Genomic DNA, 16,255 nt, shown 5'->3' with positions numbered 1-16,255 from the left:
AGAATTCTTTTTTGCTAGAGAAGGAAACATACCAGTTGCTTAGGGAGGCAAGTCTTTTATTGGCACTGAATGCCAGAAGAAATTTCTCATCTGGGGCTGCTGCGGTAGCTTCTCCCTGGGTCCTGATTTCATCATTGACCGGGATTTCTTCAGGGCTCCCCAAACGAACCCAGAGCTTCACTTCTTTGTGGCAGAGCTTTACTGTGTGTGAAGACTGGGCTGGGTATGGGGTGAGCGTGGGCTATGCAGGTGATGGCGGTGGATGGGGTGATCTTGTCCGAACTTCCTACATCCCTTCTCCTTCTGTGCCTAGACGCCTTTGAGATCCGGAGGCTGTCCTCGGTGTTCCTGCGCGTGAGGACCAACGTGGGTGTGCGGGTGCTCTACGACCGCGAAGGACTGCGGCTCTACCTGCAGGTGGACCACCGATGGGTGGAGGACACCGTGGGCCTCTGCGGCACCTTCAACGGCAACACGCAGGACGATTTCCTGTATGTGCCCTGCCCCGGAACCGGAAGGAGAGGGGGAGGCGGGGCCCTAAAGACTATGTGCACCTGGACACTGTCTAATATTTCTCCAGAACCCCCATGGGTTCTCACTGTGCAAAACGTGCATCGTTGGTTGTTTATTCCTCTACATTTAAATTTAAGTATGTTTCTTTAGGGCGTCCCTGGTAGCTCAGCTGGTAAAGAATCCACCTGCAATGCAGGAGACTCTGGTTCGATTCCTGGGTCTGGAAGATCCTCTGGAGAAGGAATAGGCTACCCCCTCCAGTATTCTTGGGCTTCCCTGGAGGCACAGTCAGTTAAGAATCTGCCTGCAACGTGGGACACCTGGGTTTGATCCGTGGGTTGGGAAGATCCTCTGGAGAAGGGCATGGCAACCCACTCCAGTATTCTTGCCTGGAGAATCCCCATGGACAGTGGGCAAAGAGCCGTACAGGACTGAGCGGTTAAGCACTGCACGTGTTTCTTTAAGGCAGGAGTTCACAGTCTTTCTTGTGCCAAAGAGTCATCCCAAGAGCTTGTGAAAATGCTGACTCCTCGGCATTACACAGTTTGGGAACTTGGGAGGGGACAAAGTCAGACTTTCCAGAAAGGAAAACAAATGATTGGTATTGACGGCTGGAGGTTCTGGTCAGTCCTTCAAGTTACACGCATTGGGTGATATAGAAAGAAACGTGAGAGGCGTTCTTCGGCCAGAAATGAGAATTTGTTTGGAAAATCAAGAATACAAAAAACTTGAGAGCTTTTCCATGCAGGTACATTTAAAAATGTAGCATCCTACTCTGCCTTGCCTGGTGGACAGCGCCTTGCCTGGTGGACAGCTCCTTGCCTGGTGTCAGGGCACCTGGTCAGAATGAGGGGAGCAGACCATGTTTATTTAGTGTGCGTGCTGCTTGCCATATGCCTAGCCGTGACTCCTGGGTGGAAATAGTGCTCTGTGTAACTTGTATTCTCACAGTTCTGGAGCAGGAATGTGCATGTGGTGGGCGCCAGGCGGAATTTGCCCCTCATGGACCTATGACCTCTGGCCATTGTACCATCTACACCAGTTCAGTAACCCTTGGAGACTGATGATATCTAGGAAACTTGAGTATCTCCCGCCTTTTGTTGCCCCTCGTGTGACTATTTCCCACCTGGAGGGGGGGGGGAAGGAGTTTGGGGGAACTGTCCATGGAGGAGGGTGAAAGAAATCCTTACTCGATGAAGTTTGGTTCATGGTCTCCCTGTTTATCTCCTTCTGACATGAAGACCCAAGGGTGGGTAGGGAGTGTGAGCTAGTGTATGGCCCCAAACCCATATGGAGCCTGTTAAATGTGATGTATATATGTATGCCTGCACGTTTGTAATTGTATGTGTTTGAATGTGTCTGTGTAGATCTCCTTTTTGTTTGCATGTCTGTATATATTTGTGGTGTGTGTGTGTGTGTGCATGTGCGTGTGTGTGTGCTGGTGGTATATGTGAACCTATGAATGTTATATATGTGGGAGGATACGTATGCATCGGAATGTGGGTGCTCACGCTTTATGTTTGCCTGTGTGTGTGTGAACATGCTTGTGTATGTGGGCAGGTGGACGCTTACTTGGGTGTATGCTGTGTGTTCACTTGGGTGCACATGGGCCGGTGTGTGAATGTGGCTCTACCATGCCTGCAGGTCCCCAGTGGGTGTGCCTGAGAGCACGCCACAGCTCTTTGGCAATTCTTGGAAAACACTGTCCGCCTGCTCCCCTCTGGTCTCTGGCTCCCCGCTGGACCCCTGCGACGTGCATCCGCAAGCCGGTGAGGTGGTTGGGGGGTGGTGGGTAGGATTGGTTTGAGAGAGATGAGCTGGGAACCTGGGCGTGAGGAGGTTGACCACGTTGGGTAGGAGTGATCAGAAAGGAGGAGCTGTCGGGAGGGGACGGGCCTTCCTTTCTGGTGAGGATCAGGCAGAAGCCAACTTCACGTTCTGCCCCTGTCACCTACACGCAGACTTGTACTGGCTCCCCCATCTCAGGGCAAAAGTCCAGGTCCTCACAGTGGCCCCGCCAGGCCCTGAACTCTCCTCCCATCCCCATTATCTCACCTCCTCCATGCACCCACCCTTCACCTAGCTCAGCAGCACTGGCCTCCTTGCTTTCTTCAGACCCAGCCTGGTCTGTCTCCTCTCCAGGTCTTTGCACTTGCTGTTCCATTCTCCTGGAATGTTCTTTCCTCATAGACACATGCCTGACTCTCTATCTCTTTCAAGGTTTTAGTCTAACAACGTCTTTCCACTGAGGCCTTCCGAACCACTGGGTTTAAAATCACAATTCCCCTCCATCCCCACCTTGCAACCCCCATTTTCCTTCTCAACTTTCTCTCCTTAGATTCTTTACCTTGAAGTTACTGTTTAAGTTGTTTAGGGACGGTCTCCCCAACCCAGAATGTCTCCTACATGAGAGCAGGGACTTTTGCCTGTTTCTGGTTTTGTCCACGCCTGTGACTCCTGACATGAGGAATGCATTGCGTGAGTGCCTGCACATGCTCACGCACGTATATACCGCAAATATATACACATACACGCATGCGCACACACTCCTGTGTACAGTCCCTGCTGCTGTGGGGAGGCAGGGAGAAGCTGGGGCCCAGAGCACCAGGCAAATCAGACCCCTGACCCTCGCCCGTTCATCTGTCTCCAGCCTCCTTTGCCCTGCAAGCCTGCAGTGTGCTCACGGGGGAGCTGTTTGCGCCCTGCTCCGCGTACCTGAGCCCCGTGCCCTACTTTGAGCAGTGCCGCCGAGATGCCTGCCGTTGTGGGCAGCCCTGCCTGTGTGCCACACTGGCTCACTACGCCCACCTGTGCCAGCGCCACGGGCTCCCCATTGACTTCCGTGCCCGCCTGCCAAGCTGCGGTGAGTGCCCCACACTAGTGTGGCCCTGGGAGGGCACTGGAGGAGCTGGAGCTCCAGATCTGAGTGTCCACCTGCCCCCGCCCCCTGACTGGCTGTGGGAGACCCCAGGGAGTGGGCTGGTGGCCAGGTAAAGAGAGGGCAGCCCCAAGTCAAGTCCCCTGAGAGGCTGCGGTTGATCTTCACAGCCCATAGAAGTGAGAGAGGCAGAGTGTGTGTGTGTGTTTACACACCTGTGTATGTGTGTCTATGTGTGGGGTGAGTGCAGGACTATCGGGACGACCTCCGCTCCCCCCACAAAATCACTACCTAAGAGGAATGCCCTGCAGAGAGAAGGAAATGCCAATGATAGGGTCCAGGCTGAACTTGGGAGATGGGATCTACCTCTGCGTCTCTGCCATTCCGGGGCAGTGGGAGGCAGACTGGGTTCAAATCCCAGCTGTAACCTTGACCTGCTGTGTGACCTTGGGCGAATGTCTTAACTTCTCTGGCTCTGGGTTCTCTTCTTTATAATGGTGACCCCACTCCACAAACTTGTGGGTGTGCGAGGGAGGCAAAGCACGGTCACATTTCTCCCTACAGCGCTGTCCTGTGAGGCCACCAAGGAGTACAGCCCGTGTGTGGCTCCGTGTGGACAGACCTGCCAGGACCTGGCTGGCCCTGAGGCCTGTGGGGTTCATGGTGGCAGTGACCTCAGCGGGGACGAGTGTGTGGAGGGCTGTGCCTGCCCACCAGACACCTATCTGGACACCCAGGCTGACCTCTGTGTCCCGAGGTGAGGAGGCTGACTTGAGCTCTGTGTCAGGGGGCAGTGAAGCTGGGGGTCTCCAGAGCATATGAAACTGGGTACCTGCCTGGGCCTCTCCTGTGCCTCCTTCATCTCAGTCGCAGGGCAGGCCTCGGAGGATAAGCTGGGCTTATCGGACGCCCTCCCCACTTTCCACCCAGGCCTCTCTCCCCAACTCTGGCTCTTGGGTCCAGTCTGACTTTGCCACAAGACAGGACAACCCCACAGAGCCGAGGGGGTCTCTACCCTCATCTCCCCTCTCCTTCCACACATCTCGATTGATCTGGTATGTTCCAGACATTTCTAGACAATTCAGCAACAAGCAAAACGGAATCCTGCCTTCATAAGAACTCACATTCTAGGTGGTGAGACAGATAAAATAAGCAAATAAACGAAACTTAATGGATCTGGTGGTAACAAGAGCTACAGCGCCAAATACAGCCGAGCGAGCCTGGGGAGTCCTGGGGAGGGAGGGGTTGCTCTTATGTCACATGAGGTGAACCTGGGAGAAAGGCCTTTCTGAGGAGCGGCACGTGAGCGGAGATTTGAGGAAGGAGTGCTCCAGACGAAGGGGACTCGGGGAGCACCCTGAGACCTGGCTGCGGGCGTTCTCCTTGCAGCTGGAGGGCAGAGTGGAAGGGGCAGGTGGGAGGTGGTGACCTCACAAGATCTTGGGGTTGACTGGCAAGACCCCAGGTCCCCTCCAGGCCTGTGTGTTTTTTTTTTTTAATTTGTAAAATGGTATCACATTCAGCTGAATGTGGGGGACATCAACATGAATGATGGGGGACATATCTGATTCACTCAGAGCCCCTTTTGAGCTGGAGTCCTCACTTGAGATCCAGATGTGCGCCGTGGCCCCACCCCTTGAGGTTGAGTGTTGTGAGTGAGGGGAGCCTGTGAGGGTTATGTGGGATGGAGGAGGAGTTAGGGAGGGAGAAGATGGGGAACACTGGGGTTGGATGAGTACAGACAACCCATCCAGCCCTCAACTGCTCTGTTCCAAGGCCTGCACTTGGCTGTAACCAACTGTTTGAGGTATGGGAGGAGGAAACACAGTCTTTGCCCTCAAATGACCTACAAAGAGGAACCTATGAAGAGGGTAGCATAAGGATCCCCACTTTACAGACCCCCTGTAAAGAAGAGAAAGGGGGTGCCTAGCCTGATGTTGGGGGGGCCTATACCTGGGTGTGGTATAGGCACCGAGCTATCAGAGCAGATGTTGGGTGTGAATGCCCCTGGCTGGCTGCAGGGCGGGGTCCCTGTCCTTGGTGGTCCCTGCCCTGACTCCGGAGTCACCTCACCTTTCTCCGTTCCCGGCTTTTCTAGGAACCAGTGCTCCTGCCACTTCCAAGGAATGGATTATCCCCCTGGAGACAGCGACATCCCAACTCTGGGCCACTGGTGAGCTTTCTAGACAGCAGCATTATTATTCCTGTCTTTAAATGGAAGTTGCTGACTAAAGAAAATGCAGCTGTGTGGAACTTTCCATGAAGTGACAGCCTCCCTCTCTACAGGGAGCCAGAGACAGCAGTGGGGTGTCTGTCTGAACTCCGCAATGAGCTGAGTGCAGTGACTCGGGGTCTCTGGGCCCTGCAGTGACTGGTGGGCTGACCCCAGTGCTTCTCTCTCTCTGCAGCCACTGCAAAGATGGAGTCATGAGCTGTGATAGCGGAGCCCCGGGTAAGGGGGATCCGGAGGGAAGGGGCTCCTTCATGGTGGTGGGATGGGGGAGAGGAAGGTTGGGAGCTTGAGGACAGGCCAGGATGAGGAGAGCCTGCCCCAGGTCTCGTGCCAAACCAAGCTTTCTGTAGTCCTTGTCCTCTCGGGAAAGGCTGCAGCTTAGAGCATGGCGTCGTGAGATCCTGTCCCAACCTCAGCTCCACTCTAGAGGCTGTCCCTCCTGCTTGTCAAGGAGATGCCGAGACTCTGTCTCCCTCAGGGGTGACCAGCTGGGATATCTGGGCAGTCCTGACCTCCCCTGGATTTCCTCCATCTGAACCATCACGTGTCTGCTGAGGCTGACTGTATCCAGCCCATGTGGGATGTGGGGCCCACAGCAGTGGGAAGGATAGGCTGGGTCTTTGAGACCCTCACAGACAGTGGAAGTTGGGGTGGGGGTGCTGGATGACACAGTAGTGGATTGGCCGGTGAGTGTCTTGGATGGGCAGGGAGCTGGAACCCTTAGGGAGGGCCTTGGAGGGCAGAGGATGCTGCTAAGTATGGAGACAAGCACAGAGAAGATCAGAGAGTAATCACATGGCAGGGGGCTAAGAGCAGGGCCCCCAGACTCAGATAGCCCTGGCTCCACATCCTGCCCAGCCCTCCCCACCTGTGCAGCCCTGAGGAACTCCCTTCACCGCTCTGAGCCTTCCCTTCCTCTCTTGCTGTATAACCTGGATGCCTGCCTTCTTCCCACGTTTCCTGGGTATCCCTGAAAGTGTGCCTGTTTTTGTAGTTCCTGTCCTCAGATTTCTTCTCTTTGGGACTTTTATCTCATCTCCTGTGTCTGTCCCTTTCTCTCTGTTCCATCCCAGGCTTGGCATAGAACTCAGCCCTGTTTTATTGATTTCCTTAAGAAAGATCACTTGCATGGTATAAGTGTACAAGGCCAACTTGTCTGAAGGCTCTGGGAGAGAGAGTGGGTTTATGTCACAGAAATACAGGTGAACGGGAAGTTGACTTTCTGTTGTTAAACGTTCCCGGCCACTTTGTCACACTGCATGGCTGTCCGCTTCCTGGCTCTGCTTCTGGTCCCTCTGGGATGCTTCTTCTTTCTTTATCATGTCTTTTGAAAGCAGAAGTGGCTTCTCTCTGTCATATGGGAAAGCGGGAGATAGTAACACCTCGCAGAGTTGTGGCAGGATAAATAAGAAAATGCAGGTGAAGAGCTGGGAGCAGTACCCATGAAAGGACATACCCGGTGATTGGTACCAGTGGTGGTTGTCCTGGGAACCACAGTCGTGTGCTCCTGGGAACCTGAGGGATGTCTCAGGGGCAGCCTGGGCAGCAGAAAGCCTCAGAGCCCCATCTCTGCCTGCATCCCCCAAAGGCTCGTCCCCAGGTCTCCCTGCCCGCCCCACCCCCTGCCTCCCAGGAACCCACCCCAGGCCCACGTGTCGCAAGCATCCTTCTGAGGGTCCAGGCTCTGGCCAGCACCACCCTCTCCTTTTCCAGCTGCTGCCTGCCCAGCGGGCCAGGTCTTTGTGAACTGCAGCGACCTGCATGCCGACCCTGAGCTGAGCAGAGAGAGGACGTGTGAGCAGCAGCTGCTGAACCTGAGTGTGCCAGCCCGTGGGCCCTGCCTCTCAGGATGCGCCTGTCCTCAGGGGTATGTCTCCGTGTTGCCCTGGGTTTCCATCCCCGAAAGGCTGGCAGAACCAGGGACCACAGGGTGGAGTGAGGGGCAGAGAAAACCTCACACAGTCTTGCAGGGAGGCGCCAACCCAGGGCTGCCCAGGTACAGCGTCATAACCAGTGAGAAAGAACAGGAGGGCGGGGAGCCAAGCCGGAGTGGTGTCTGCCTCCCTCTGCTTTTCACCAATGTGTGATCTTAGACAAGGAAGGGGCCTCGCTCCTCTGAGGCTCAGCTTTTCATCTGTAAAATGGGAAGAGTAATAATACCTGCTGCCTCAAGAAATGGTTGTGAGAATTAAATGAAGTGCTGAAGGGGACGCACTGGGTGGGTGCCAAACCTGCCCTAGAGGTCTCATGGGCTGAAGACCATGAGAGAGGAAACCCATGTTTAGCTCTCAGCCTTCCTCCCTGCAAATTTCTGACCAGGCTCAAGCGTCACCCAGTGGAAGCTGTCCCTCCTGGGTGTCTGAGATGCTGACACCACAGCTGTGTGATCTGCCTGCACTGACTTTATGGGTTGGCCCATGGGTCTTCTGCTTGCCAAGGTGACTGCAAGGGCCCAGCGCCTCACTCTGCCCACTCCTGATGCTGGTCTTACTTCAGGTCTAGGCTGAGAAGACAGCTGGGTGCCTCGTCTCATGACTTGGCAGCATGGGGCTGTGTCCTTCCACCTGTGCAGAACTCAGTGCTCAGCTGGGAGTCCCAGGCCAGGCCTGGTGGCCAGAGAAAGTGAGAAGAGGGTCAGGGCTTCTAGGGTGCAGAGGGCAGGGAACGTTCAGCTGGAGTTTTGCTATTTATAAAACACTTTGGTATAGTGATGTCTTTCAATCGCAGAGCATCCTTGGGAGAAAGGAGGGGGAGGATCATTATTCCAATTTTGCAGATGAGGAAATTGAGGCCAAGGGTTGGATGGAGGGAAGTGGTCTGCCCAAAGATCCATGACCCGAATCCAACTCTGCTTAGTCCAAACCCTACCCTTCGGAAAGGGCATGCTGGCTCTGGGAGGCCTGGGTCTAGTCCCCTTCACAGAGGTCACGATATAGGTCATGAGCCTGCCGTTTCCCACACAAAGGCATCCGCAAGGGACCCCTGTGAGGTCTGGAGAACTCACACAGGATCCTAGACCTGAGACTCTGCATTTCTATAAATAACAAGCTCCCACGAGGTGCTGATGTTGCAGGTCTGGGGGCCATACATTGAGGAACAAGCCTGTAAAGCAATGCCTGACATTAGGGATTAGTTTAACTCAAAAGATCCTGAAACTAGAGTGGGGTTCCCTTTTCAATCCCCAGGCTGTGAAGGGTAGGCTAGGATGTGAAGGTTTCCCAGGGCTGGGTGACCTTTGACAAGTGACATGACCACTTGGGCGACAGTCTTCTTATCTGTGAGGCCCTGCTGCTGTTTGCAAGACTAGTCTGAGTGGACAGTACCTGAATCTTCTTCCTCTGCTCCAAGCCTCTCAAAGTTCAACCCATGCCCTGGTGCTGTGCCAAGAGCATCCACAGTCCAGAGGGCTTAGTGTTTGTCACTAGCTATGTGATCTTGGACGAGTTGCTTAATGTTTATGAGCCTGAGTTTGCTCATTCTGTGACTTGAGGGTAGTAACACCCACCGTGCAGGACTCTAGTGAGATCTGATGAAGACAGCAGCTGTGAGGAGCTGGGCACATTAAATTCTCCAGAGAAGCTTGTCTTCTTTCCCTTGTTAGTGCTGAACCCCTATCAGCTCCTGGCATCTTTGCTGTAGTGACTCATGCTCTGCGTTAAATGCCCTCTGAGGAGTTTCCGCACTCCACAGGGGCTTGTCAAAGGGAAATTGTTACAGTCGCAACTGTAAAGGAAGGACAGGCACTTCCGGGCATCATGGAACATTCTCCTGGGAGCTGGGATAGGGCTGCCCGTGATAAGTAACAACCCCTGCCTGGGGCCTTCTGGGTCCCTGGTCCCCCTGCCACCCTCCTTAGTGTTTCGTAGAATCTCTGGGTGTGTGTATTGCTCCTGGGCCCCTGCAGGCATCTGGTGCTGTCTGTGCTGCTCCCAATTTTTTTGGAATCTTGGTGCTGAGCCAAGGGCTCTGGGATCACAAGGCAATGTACCATAGTGGTTAGGAGAATGGACTCTGGGGCAGGCTTGTGTCCTGATTCCACCTCTTACTGGATGGGCCAGTTAACTTCCCTGAGGTTCAGTTTCCTCATCTGGAAAATGGCACAGAGTAAGCACTCTCTATGAGTGATAGCACTGTTGTCCTTTACTTGGATCCTATGCATTTGCAAATGCCCCTGAGGAGAGACTCCCTTAGCAGTTAAGGAGAAAGAGCAAACTGAGGCCCAGAGCTCCTCCCTGCATATTCCTGTCTGTGGTGGGCACACAGAAGGTGCTGAGGATACACACAGGTCTGCAAAAGGCCAAGAGGGAGTGGTGGATGGTGGGTGGCAAGGAAAGGCCTGAGGGTGAGGATGGAAGGTGATGAGCCAGTCCATCACTGGTGTCTGATTCAATTATGGGGAAAGGAAGGACAAGAAACCAATATTTATTGTGTATCTACTAAGTGCTAGGCAGTGTGCCCAGGTCTATAATTAAATTCTCTTAATGACCTTTGGAAGAAGGTGTCATCATCCCCATTTTACCTATGAAAAAAACAGAGACTTAGAAAGGTTAAGTGGCCTCAGGTAGAACATTGTGGATTAACCACATGCTTTTTTATTTTTTCCTGTCACAACCACAATGAAATGTTGGTAATGGAGTAAAAAGAAATGTATAAATCACCAGGGACAAAGGGAACGAGAATGGGATGACAGTGGCATGAGATGGGCCAATAGTTTTTGAAGAAGGAACCAGGGTGGCTGTGTAGAAACTGACCCTGCAGAACAGAGGTTGACGCTGATGCTTGTAGAGGGGAAGGCCAAGGAGAAACAGGCTACATGGTGTAGACAGCTTCAGGAACAGGATGCTCCAGACATCTCAGAAGAGGCAGTAGTGGGAGCAAGACAGTGGGATATGTGGCAAGTCTGTGTAAGCAGCAGTTAAATGTCCAGATTCCCTTACCCCATCCAGCAGGAGAAAGAGAGGAAGAGTTTCTAGAAAAGTCAAATCAGAGATTTTGCTCTTGGGGACAGAGGCAGGGATGAGACGCAGAGTGACGACAGGGAGATGAGTGAAAGCCAACTGCGGCCCAGCCCGCTTCCCCAGCTTGGTTCTTGGGATGGTGGCATCAAAGTTTTTGCCTCTCAGGTCAGAAATGGAAGAGGATTCTAATCCTGAAAATTGGCTGGGCAAAAAAAAAAAAAAAATTTCTCCAGAAACTGACATTTTGGGGCATCCTCAACAAAATGGTGGGCCCCCCTTAAATATGCAGCTTCCAATCAGTATGTACGTAAAACACACAGATCGTAAGTATACAGTTTGCTGTGTGTGGGAGCTTGGTCGCTTCAGTAGTGTCCGACTTTGCGACCCTATGGACTGCAGCCCTCCAGGCTCCTCCACCCATCGGATTCTCCAGGCAAGAATACCGGAGTGGGTTTCCATTGCCTTCTCCAGGGGATCCTCCCAACCCAGGGATCTAATGCCGCTGCATCTCTTGTGTTTCTTTGCATTGGCAGGCAGGTTCTTTTTTTCTTTTTAATATAAATTTATTTATTTTAATTGGAGGCTAATTACTTTACAATATTGTATTGGTTTTGCCATACATCAACATGAATCCGCCATGGGTGTACACGTGTTCCCCATCCTGAACCCCCCTCCCACCTCCCTCCCCATACCATCCCTCTGGGTCATCCCAGTGCACCAGCCCCGAGCATCCTGTATCATGCATCCAACCTGGACTGGTGATTCGTTTCTTATATGATATTATACATGTTTCAATGCCATTCTCCCAATTCATCCCACCCTCTCCCTCTCCCACAGAGTCCAGGTTCTTTACCACCAGCGCCCCCTGGGAAGCCCCATACAGTTTGCTGACCTTTGACAAATTTATACCCTCTTGTAACCCATACCTCCATCAAGATATAGAAAACTTCTTCCCCCTCAAAAAAATTTCTTGTGCCCTGTGTCTTTTCCCAGTTGGTATCTCCCCGTACCCCTTCACTGTAGTTTTTTATTTTTGGCATAAATAGGCTCTATCTGTTCCAGAACGTCATGAAAATAGTCATACAGTATCTACTGATCCATTGTTACATTTCCCAGCCATTTGTTTATTTTTATTGCTCAGTAGTATTCCATTGTATGAATGTATTATAATTAAATCATCCACTCAAATGTTGATACATATTTAGGTTATTTGCAGTTTGGGCTATTTTAAATAAGGCTGCTTTCTCTTGGAAGAGCACTTCGGTGTGGAATTGAGTGGTAGGGTAGATGTACATTTCACTATGTAAGAAATTGCCAAACTATTTTCCAGAGAATTTGTACCATTTCACACTCTCATTGTGTGAGAGTTCTGGCTGCTCTATATCCTCATTAACACTCAATGTTTTCAGTCTTTCTCATTTTTGTCATTTTAGTGAGAACATAGTCAAATAACATTATGGTTTTAATTTGTATTTCCCTAGTGACTAGTGATGAGTACTTTTTCATGTGTTGTTTGGTCATTTGCATATCTTCATTTGTAAAGTGTCCAGTTAAGTCTTTTGCTCACTTTTATTTAGCTGATTTTTTAAAAAATTGAGTTGCAGAAGTTCTTTATATATTCTGGATGCAAGTCCTTTGTTGGATATATGTATAGCGAATATTTTCTCCTAGTCTGTGGTTTGTCTGTTCATTTATTTAAAATGTCTTAATATGTCCAAACAGTTCTGATGAGCAGAGGTTTAAAATTTTGGTGATATTTACCTTGGCACTTTTTTCCTTATGATGCTGTCTGTGTCCTAAGACATCTTTGCCACAATTCCAAAAATATTCTTCTATATACCCTCTAGGAGCTTTATAAATTTTGCTTTTACATTTGGGTCTATAGTCTATCTAAAGTTATTGTATTTTGGTATCTGCTGTAACATGGAGTCACTTCATTGTATTTTTTTCTGATGGATATCCAGTGGTTCTAGCCCCATTTAAGAAGGACTTTTCTTGTTGAATTGTTTTGGCACCTTAAAAAAAATCAATTGACTGTATAAATGTGGGTCTATTTCAGGACTCTTTCTTCTGTTTCATTGATCTATTTGTCTATCCTTAGGCCAATATCACTCTGTCTTGATTTCTGAAGGTTTATAGTAAGTCCTGAAATCAGAAGTTGATAGTGCCCTGACTTTGTTCCTTTTCAAAGTTTTTTGGACACTCCTAGGTTTTTGAATTTCCATGTAAATTTATGATAAACTTGTCAGTTTATACAAAATGGCCATTGGAATTTTGATTGGGATTGTGCTGAACCTATAGATCAGTTTGGGAGAACTGACATCTTCATACTAGTGTATCCTCTAATCTACAAGTGGGTCACTATTGTTCCACTTCCTGGGCCTTCTTTAATTTCTCTCAGCAGTGTTTCCTAGTTTTTACCCAGAGGTTTACACATTTGTCATTGAATTATTTATAGATATTTAGTGTTTTTGCTGTTCATCCCATAGAAGTTGTCAAATTTATAGGGACATCAATAATAATTTTTTTTTTGCCTGTTTGTTCTATCATTAATGGAGAAGAATGTTAAAATCTCCAATTATAATTGTGCTTTTATCTTTTTTCTCCTTTAGTTCTGTGAGTTTTTGCTTCTGTTTTTGAAGCTCTAATACTTGGTGCATGCCCATTTAAGATTCCTATGTTCTGCTGATAAACTGATTTTTTTAAAAAATTAATTTATTAATTTTAACTGGAGGCTAATTACTTTACAATATAAAAGTGCACAGTCTTAGCCACAGGACACCACCAGGGAAATCTCTGACTCTTATTATTATGAAATATCCGTTGTTATTAGAGTTAATGTTATTTGTCTTGAAGTATACTTTGTGTTGGAGAAGGCAATGGCACCCCATTCCAGTACTCTTGCCTGGAAAATCCCATGGACGGAGGAGCCTGGAACGCTGCAGTCCATGGGGTCGCTGAAGGTCAGACACAACTGAGCGACTTCACTTTCACTTTTCACTTTCATGCATTGGAGAACGAAATGGCAACCCACTCCAGTATTCTTGCCTGGAGAATCCCAGGGATGGGGAAGCCTGGTGGGCTGCCATCTATGCGGTTGCACAGAGTCGGACACGACTGAGGTGACTTAGCAGCATACTTTATGTAAGTTTAATATAGCCACTCTGTCTTTCTTATAACTAGTGTTTACATGGTGTCTTTTCCCATCATTTTGCTTTTCATTTATTTGTGCTATTATATTAATATTTCAACTATATCTTTGGGAAACAGAGTACAGTTGAGTCTTGCTTTCTTAGCCAGTGTTACAGTTTTTCCCTTGTAATTAGACAGTTTATGCATTTGCCTTTAATAATCAGATTGAATTTAACACTACAATCTTATTTGTTATTTGTCTTTGTTTTTTCTTCTTTTCTTTCTTCTTTTGGGTTAAGTAAATTTAGTCTTCTATTTTTTCTCCTTTATTTCATTTAAAATATATCTATATTAGTATTTTTAATCTGTATATTTTTAAATTTATTATTGTTTTGGCTGCACTGCATGATATGTGGAATCTTAGTTCCTCAACCAGGGATCAAACCTACGCCTCCTGCATTGAAAGTGCAGTCTTAAGTATTGGACTGCCAGGGACGTTCCTATATCCTGATATTTTTTGTTTTATTTTTGTAGTTCTCTAAAGATTACGATATGTATCTTTCATTTATCACCATCTACTATGAATTAATGTTTTCCCACTTTATGTAGACTACTTGCAACAGTCTGCTTTCCTTTACTTCCTTCTTGTCCTTTTTATTATTATTATTATCACACAGTTTACTGCTACGTGTGTTAGAACCCCACAATTAATTGACATTAAGTGAAAGTGGAAGTCACTCAGTCGTATCTGACTCTTTGTGACCTCATGGACTGTATAGTCCCTGGAACTCTCCAGGCCAGAATACTGTGGTGTAGCTTTCCCTTCTCCAGGAGATCTTCCCAACCCAGGGATCAAAGCCAGGTCTCCCGCATTGCAGGCAGATTCTTTACCAGCTGAGCCACAAGGGAAGCCCAATTCAGGTCCAGTTGACATTAATCTTGCTCTCAATGCTCAGTTATCTCTTAAAGAAATTAAGAAATAATTAAAAAAAATATTTACCACCATATTTTCCACTTTGGGAGTTCTTCATTCCTTCATGTGGCTCTGAGTTTCCATCTTCCTGAAAAATTCCCTTTCGCATTTCTTTACAATGCAAGTCTACTAGTTACTCCATGAGCCACCTGGGTAGAAGGGTCCATGCCCATGCCCATGCTATGTTCATTAGTGTACAGCTAGTGTCCACGGGACAGCTGGCAACCAGCCTGGCCGGGGAGGTGTGACTGGTAGAGCTGAGCCTTGCTTCCCGATGGATGGCAGAAACTTTTGAGCTGGGCCAAGCCTGCCTCTCATTTTCCAGTTGCTGAGGCAGCTCTGAACCTCACTGGGCAGGAGCAGGATGGTGGTAGGTACATGGTCACTGTCTTCCAGGGTAAATGCTGAGAGCCATCCCAGGGCATCCATGCGGCTACAAGGTTGTCCACAGGTGGCAGAGATGGAAGGGTGCTCTCCTGACCGTCTGCCTGCTGTGTCCTTACAGCCTGCTCAGACACGGGGATGCATGCTTTCTGCCAGAGGAGTGCCCATGCACTTGGAAAGGGAAGGAGTACTACCCTGGGGACCAGGTCATGTCTCCCTGCCATTCCTGGTAAGTGAGGGCCCCGTCCAGGCTCTACTTTTTGTTGGGGCTGCGGGTGGATATGGGATGTGTGATTGTGAGTACAGTCTAGCATTCCCCCTTCAACCACGTTCATATTTATCTTGTGTGATTGTGTGCTCTGTAGGGGTTTGTGTATATATACAAATATATGGACAGAAAGAATTTGAGGGGATGTTTTCGTAACTATAAATATCAATGTGAGTTTGTTCATACGTGTATTTGAATGTGTGTGCATGCGTGTTTGTAACCGTGATGATGTGTTTGCATATTTATAGGGTGTGTGTCAGTACATGTTCAAAATGCAGAGACTGCACTTATGAGTATGTATGCACATTCATGTGCGTGAAAAAGATGGACATTCAGATCGTGTTATTCCCATGACGAAATCCTCTGAACGCTCCCTGTCTCACTGCTGGCACAGCTACCATTCTTACTGTGGCCTTCTAGGACCTACGGGATCAGAACCTCTGTTACCTCCCTGAGTTCCTCTTCTCCTCCTCCTGTCTCTATTCTAGCCATGTTGTCTTCCGGAGTGTTCTTCAGGACCTTTGCAAAGGCTGTACCCTCTGCCCAGGACACTGTTTTTCCAAATGTCCATATACTTAATTTTCTCACACCATTAAATCTCTGCTCTCCTGTCCTTCTGTCCATCTTATTTAAAATTGCAACCCACCCCCACACACATTCCCAGTCCTTTTTATCTTGTTCCTTTCCCCACATAGCACTCATTACCTTCTAACTATCACCCACTCGGGGCTTCCCAGGTAGCTCAGCCGTGAAAGAATCCATTTGCAATGCAGGAGATGCAGGCTTGATCCGTGGGTTGGGATAATCCTTTGGAGGAGGAAATGGTATCCCACTCCAGCATTCTTGCCTGGAAAAGTTCATGGACAGAGAAACCTGGTGGGCTACAGTGCATGGGGCCACGAAGAGTCGGACACAA

The 16,255-nt window shown here is 49.2% G+C and overlaps 1 protein-coding gene across 1 annotated transcript in view; it reads left to right on the top strand.

The window, feature by feature from the left end:
* The window catches only part of OTOG (otogelin), an 83,519-nt gene that overhangs the window by 16,082 nt on the left and 51,182 nt on the right, over positions 1–16,255 (top strand). The window contains exons 16-23 of the mRNA XM_069554723.1: positions 314–491; positions 2,158–2,282; positions 3,164–3,376; positions 3,956–4,148; positions 5,490–5,564; positions 5,800–5,843; positions 7,338–7,491; positions 15,193–15,300. Coding sequence (XP_069410824.1) covers positions 314–491; positions 2,158–2,282; positions 3,164–3,376; positions 3,956–4,148; positions 5,490–5,564; positions 5,800–5,843; positions 7,338–7,491; positions 15,193–15,300 — 1,090 coding nt within the window. The remainder of the gene's footprint in view (positions 1–313; positions 492–2,157; positions 2,283–3,163; positions 3,377–3,955; positions 4,149–5,489; positions 5,565–5,799; positions 5,844–7,337; positions 7,492–15,192; positions 15,301–16,255) is intronic.

The sequence above is a fragment of the Ovis canadensis genome, chromosome 15, assembly GCF_042477335.2.
Source record: "Ovis canadensis isolate MfBH-ARS-UI-01 breed Bighorn chromosome 15, ARS-UI_OviCan_v2, whole genome shotgun sequence".
Classification (NCBI taxonomy): Eukaryota; Metazoa; Chordata; class Mammalia; order Artiodactyla; family Bovidae; genus Ovis; species Ovis canadensis.
The sequence above is the reverse complement of the archived record's forward strand: the minus strand, read 5'-3'. Positions and strand labels throughout refer to the sequence as shown.